Source organism: Asparagus officinalis, chromosome 1, assembly GCF_001876935.1.
Source record: "Asparagus officinalis chromosome 1, Aspof.V1, whole genome shotgun sequence".
Classification (NCBI taxonomy): Eukaryota; Viridiplantae; Streptophyta; class Magnoliopsida; order Asparagales; family Asparagaceae; genus Asparagus; species Asparagus officinalis.
Genome location: NC_033794.1, coordinates 126662380 through 126668812, shown reverse-complemented (window position 1 = coordinate 126668812; position 6433 = coordinate 126662380). Strand labels below are relative to the sequence as shown.

At 37.8% G+C, this 6433-nt stretch overlaps 1 protein-coding gene across 1 annotated transcript; it reads left to right on the top strand.

The window, feature by feature from the left end:
• Window positions 3047-5501, top strand: LOC109841413 (transcription factor bHLH130-like). The gene is made up of 6 exons (XM_020410377.1): window positions 3047-3170; window positions 3418-3599; window positions 4162-4311; window positions 4410-4475; window positions 4837-4905; window positions 5230-5501. Exons 1-6 carry the CDS (start codon window positions 3047-3049, stop codon window positions 5305-5307), a joined length of 669 nt encoding a protein of 222 aa, XP_020265966.1. The 3' UTR covers window positions 5308-5501.

Below are 6433 nucleotides of genomic sequence, written 5' to 3'. Positions count from 1 at the left end.
AACAAGAAGGGGTATTTATCTTAAGCTTTTCGGCGGGGTGTGGTCCCGGCGACTGACGGCGGCCGTGACGTAAAGAGCGAACTCCGTTAGCGGTGCTCGCGGGTTGGGGGGTAAAATGGGAATTGGATAGATCTTGTGGAGCTAGCGCTGGCAACGCGTCACGTGCGCCGTCAGCGCATCTGATTCGCCGTCAGCCGACGTCTGCGGTGTGTCACGTGGTAAGAAAGGTCGGTTTTTACGGGAGGAAGAAAAGGCGGGGGAAAGAAATAGGAAAAAGGCCTAAAAGCGTAATGAATTAATTATTATAATAATTATAATAACTAATACACTAAAATCTTTTAAGTTTAGCTTTCCTGAAGAGCCATAATGAATTAATTTCTTATAATCCCCATGGCTCTTAGCTAAGTCCGGGGTTTTCATACCATAGTTTCCTCGTCAAATCGGGGTTATTTACAGCAGAAAAACTCTAACAACACCCGTTGCAAGTAGACCTGGGCGCTAAAACTTTTCTTTAGCAAACAAGTAGAGCTATAGGAGATCTATCCGCAACGAATAAAATTACTAGTGGATCCCTTTTCATTGGCATGATACTACACGACGTCTGCTCGACCGAGTTCATTCGACATACTTCACATAAAAACTACAGAGAAACCATATGAAAGAAAACATGAATTTTATGCACAAAGGATTTGTCAGAAGAAGGTGATGGGAACATCTAGCAAGTAATTGGATCAACAAAATAGTAGCTTGCAAGTTGCGAGTGAAGGATTTAGTCAAACCTGCCAGCTCCTCGTTTGGGATATTTTGGTAGGGTTTGACTTAACTTAGTATGAACTCGTACTACAGAAAAACTGTAAACCAGTCTTTGGTTTAATAGTCAAAGCTTAAAAAAGGGGTTGACATTTTAAGTGCCTTGAATTGTTCAAAGGACGTACTACGATGGAAATTCTATATCATAGGACACGTAGGGCCTGGACCGGCGCCTATCGCCATTATGTAGGTTGTAGGAAGGAAATAAAATAAAATAAAATAAAATCTAAAGTCTTCGTAATTAATTGCGTGATATTCACCTCGTCAAGCTTATCAATCTATTCTACGTTTTCTCCCAAAAAAAAAAAAGAGGAAAAAAAAAAAAGATCTGTTCTATATCTAATAAAATAGGAAAAAATGTGTATAGATTGGTAGCTTGTTTTACAAAACGAGTTGCCTTATAATTTTTGCCAAAGGAGATATACAACTTATATCTAGTCAAAGTTGGATGCACATATAGAAAAAAATTATAATAGTTTTGCCTATCACAACATTAATTGGTTCCCTCATGCAGTAGCATCTATATGGTATGGTGTTCCCATTCCGTTGGTAATATTTACCATCTTTGGGGTTAGTCACCTAGAACTTAAAATTGGAACTGTGATAATATGTGGGATAAATTTTTAAGGTGTGAGTCACATAGAACTAAAATTAGAATAAAATTTTACAGTGTTAGTCAAGTAGAACTCTAACAAAACTAGAATTGGGATAATGGTACAGAATTATCCCACTTTTTTTTATTTTTCTATACAAAAATGAGACTTCTAGTCTCTCAAATTATTCTAAGATTTAGCTTAGAACTAGGTGGTAAAAAACTAGAACTCATATTTATTTTGTTATTTTTTATATTTCTTTTTTTTTCTTTACTTCTTTCCTATTATGATTATCACCATCAATAGATCATCATTTTAATAATAATTTTTAATATCTTATAGTCTAACCAAAAGTTATTTAATAGTAAAAAACATTCTTGTAAGCAGTTATCAATCAATAATAGTAAGTTTAAAAATACATAGATCGTATTTATATCTTCAAAATGCATAAATATATATATTTCCTGATTATAAAAATTTATCCCACGTTATTTTATCAAAATATCCCGCTTCACAAAATTGTTCCTATTTATCCCACTAAAATATCCCACCAGCGAAAAATTATTCCACTTTAACAATTATCATGTTTTGCACGAAAATATCCCAATTGACTAACACCCATGGAGGAAACTGTTGTGAACTTTTCACTAAGTTACATGCATCACGTACCAACATAAAGTGACAGTAGAAAGTATTATGTGATGTATAAATAAAATTTTCTATTTACGGAATTTATACCACATAAGTTATTAATTTATTTGCGCTCCGATGGGGGGGAAAAAGATCTAGGTCAACATTATAGCGTTCCGCCTGAACACAATCACCTGAGCCTAATTTGACACACGATCCGAGCTCCAACCTCGGTTCCGTGCTAAATTTATCTGTACACATCAAATCCAAACGGAAAAAAACACTGCGAAAAAGCTCGCCCCTCCCGAAAATAGCATAAATGGCAGTCTCGGTAATTCCTTCAGCCCCCCCGGATTCTAAACGGCAATACGGTTCGGTGTCACAGCCCGTTATTATCTAAAGTCTATAGGGGCATTATCGTCTATCAGATAATATAAATACTGGATGGCTGGTGCCCGCATTTAAAATAAATAATCAAAATCAGTTAAAATTAGAAAAACCCCCCGCCCGACAGCACCCACTTCCTCGTCATCGGTGCTTCACGGAGCGAAATTCTATAGGTGGGGAAAAAAAAAAAAAAACCCAAAAATAAAGAAAATAAAAAAAAAATAAAAAGTAAAAACTTACCCGTATGAGCTCTTGTGTTGAGATTCAAATGTACGGATCTCCTCTCCGGCGACGTCAACAGATTCTCAACCGTCCGTTTCCACCCCCGACCGACGAGCCAGATGAGCTCGGTCCGGGCCTGCTCCGTTACCGATCCGCTCCGAGCTCCGTTTTCGCGGAGTTGCTGTCGAGATTTCCTCCCGTGAACCGCCCCTCCGAGCCCCGACACGGACTCAATGTCGCGCGCGCTTTCTCTCGCCGAGAATCCCCCCGTCATCCGGCGCCGGAGAACGACGGAGCAGCCACCTCACCGCCGCCGCCGGTGATGTACCAACCAGCACACCATTCGTCATCACCAGCACCCCATCCGATTCAGCAGGGTCAGATGGCGGCGGCGCGCGGCGGCGATGGAAGCCGGCGGATCAAGAGCGTATCCGCGGCCGGAAGGCGAGGCCGGCGGGAACTATTCGAACCTTGTTCGGCATAGCAGCTCGCCCGCTGGTCTCTTCGATCAGCTCCACGTAGAAAACGGTAGATCTTCGGCTAGGTTTTCTTTTTTCCTTTTTTTTTAGAATATTTTGATTTAGTCCCTCGTATCACCGAAATCGTTCCCAGATCAACCCAGTTCTCAATGATTGCTACCGTGCGACGCATTAGAACGAGGGGATTCAATAGCAATTTCTATGAATTGAGGGACTAATTCAAAATGTTTTTTTGGGGGTTTGGTTTGGGTCGAAGTTTTAAGGGAAAATGATGGTTGTTGCTATTTTTGGAGTAGGGTATGGAGTCATGAGAGGGATTGGGGGATACAGGAATGGGAATGAGTCAAGAATGAAGAGGCAATCGTCGGCGACTGCGGCCGGGTTGATGTCTCAGATATCGGAGATCGACGAGGAATCCATGGGAGGCTACGGACTGGGTTCATGGGAGGAGCAGAGGAGCAGAGACAGTCAAACAGAGGTATATTTTCACCCGACTAAAATTTCTACTCTTAAAAAAAAGTAATAACAATAGTAAAGTTTCCATTAATAAGTGAAGCGTATTACTTCCAAAAATAGTATCAGAGCAATCCAGATTCAAATCCTACGAGACGAATCTCAGAAAAGTACCGTGCGAAGTGTTTATGAAACTATTAACCTCAATCTTTACCAAGCTTCAAAGCTTTAGGATGAACTTTGTAGGAAGAAAAAAAATGTGTTTAACATACAGAGAGACATGGTGAAACTATAAAGCTATAGTTATCTGGTAAAGGGAGTTATTTTTTGTATAAGTTTATATATTTTGCTACATAACAAACTTCTGAATCCATCCATTTCCTGTTTAAGTGTGACTATGGAAGTGAGGGGATTTACAAATAAATTGGTTAAAAACTTCGGGTTTTATAGGGCAAGCAATTGTAAAATTATACCCTTCATTGTTCACCAAAACTCGAAACTTTGACATTGTAAGATGAACACTTAGTCCATAGTGTTGAATTTGATTCTGTGAGATGAATTCTGTGAGATTCGTGTCGTGTGAACAGAACGGCACGCTGAGTCATCAGTTGGGCTTGCACAAGACTTCGTCGGAGATGTCTGCGATCGAGAAGTTCTTGCAGTTTCAGGATTCGGTTCCTTGTAAGATTAGAGCTAAACGAGGGTGTGCTACTCATCCACGAAGCATTGCCGAAAGGGTAAATATCGTATAAATACTTTCACATAATGGACTCAAAATTTGGTACGTCGTAATTGGAAATTATACTTTTATTCATCTTTATTTTAATTATTTTAGGTGAGGAGGACAAGGATCAGCGAGCGCATGAGGAAGCTACAGGAGCTTGTCCCCAACATGGATAAGGTAATTCAAAGACCTCGCAAGAGTTACCATACCTTCTAAATATTTTTCCTGTGCTACGCATGAGGGCAAAATTCAGTTCTTTCTTTCAGTTAAACTGAAGGTAAAAAGTTAATTCATCATCATCATATTAGGGGAATAATATTGCCAAGGTTAAAGAGGGTATTAGTGCTAATAAAATAATTTTAGAGGGTATAAGTAACTCTGCTCTTATAATACAGGGAGTGTATCTACCCACCTGACATCTGATGAAATTTCTATCAACAATATTATGCAACTTTTCGGAAACTTTTTTTTTTTTATTAATTAGCAAAGTTTAAGGAGAGGCCGAAGATGATCTAATATTTCTATTTGCGATATGCAGCAAACTAACACCGCGGATATGCTAGATTTGGCTGTGGACTACATCAAAGATCTCCAGAAACAGGTCAAGGTAAAGTGAAAATTTTGAACATTTTCTTCAGAATCTGATACATTTTCATGACTATGTTCATGTCTACAATGCATGAAAAGTTTTTTTTTTTTTTTTGGTTAATTAGAAATAGAACTCATCTGTTTCTAGAATTTGACATCTCAAATGTTAGTGTTTCGGATATTTCATCCGTCACGCACCAAAGTAGGAGCTCTATTAATATCTCTATACGTGTATGGAAACTTTAGTGAATCATAGAATCTATAGCATAATGCATTGTTCTCTGTTTTTTTTTTTTTTTTTTTTTAACTTTTTTTTTTTTTTTTTTTTTTTTTTTTTTTTCAGACTATATCCGATAGGCGAGCCAACTGCACTTGCTCTAGTAGTAGTAAGCAAAAGCCATACACCAACTCTACAGTGTGAGGTTGAGAGAGAGGAACTTCTCTCTCAGTAGAATAGAGATGTGGGAGATGCTTTTAGCTTAGCAAAGCAGAGGAGAATTAATCAGAGAAAATGTATAGCTATGCTTGTGAGGAAGTTATACTTGCAAAAGTGTTGCTTTGCGTTGTAATTTATACTTGTTTAATTATGTATAATGTTAGATGCCATTAAGCAAATCATAAAGCAACAACTACATGCTCACCAAAACTTTACGAAAACCCGAAAGAAGGAAAAAAAAAAAAAAACTCCAGAGCAATCTCTGTAGAAAATCGTATAGAGGAGGATCGTGACAGGGTGCTACCTAAAATTTACTCTTATCAGCATAATCACCAATATTGCATTGATAAATAAGATTGTTGTATCAGCATAATCACCAACATTTCTATGGAAGTGTGCTCTCTGTAGCTTTCTTAAAAAAAAAAAAAAAATTCAGGTGCTGCCTAAAAAAAGGTCTTGATTTGATTTAAAAAAGGCACAATTTGTAGTTTGGTTACACAACAATGGGACAAACGTGAGAATTTTTGCAATGGGACAACGGTGCAATTAGCTTGATCATTTGTTTACAAATTGAAAAATAAAATTAGCTCTTAAAATATTATTTCCGAGGGAAAGCGAGCAAAAAGCTAGCACTCGGGGATTTGTGAAGTATATCAGAATATGACTGTACTGGGAGAGTTTTTTTTTTTTTTTGAAAGAAAAGAGAGATGGTTTGGAAAATTTTAAAAGTATTTCTATGGTTCAGAAAGTCACGCTCTCGTGCAGATTGTTCTAATAAGATTCACCTATTTATATAATAATACAAAGATCTTTTTGATACACGATTAACGCAATGAATGAAATCGCTAACGACTTTCCCCCGTGGAAGGCAAAGGATGCATCCTTTTAGGGTTTTTAATAAAAGACAGCAACAGAAATAAAGGAAGACTGGTGACGGCTCATAGATCAGGGTCCGTGAGAACCTCCCCCATCTCTTTACTGGTTACTTGCTGTTGGACAAACAAAAGCCACGTAATTATTTTGATATTTATGGAGAAAAAATGAGGAGGAGGTTTTAGTAACTCTCGCTTTAATTTCACATACCATATAATAATTTTTTTTTTTTTTTTTT

Coding starts and splice junctions, on each gene's coding strand:
- LOC109841413 (XM_020410377.1), top strand. CDS start 3,047: ATGGAAGCCGGCGGATCAAGAGCGTATCCGCGGCCGGAAGGCGAGGCC. Junction 3,171..3,417: donor TCAGCTCCACGTAGAAAACG/GTAGATCTTCGG, acceptor TTTTTGGAGTAG/GGTATGGAGTCATGAGAGGG. Junction 3,600..4,161: donor GCAGAGACAGTCAAACAGAG/GTATATTTTCAC, acceptor TCGTGTGAACAG/AACGGCACGCTGAGTCATCA.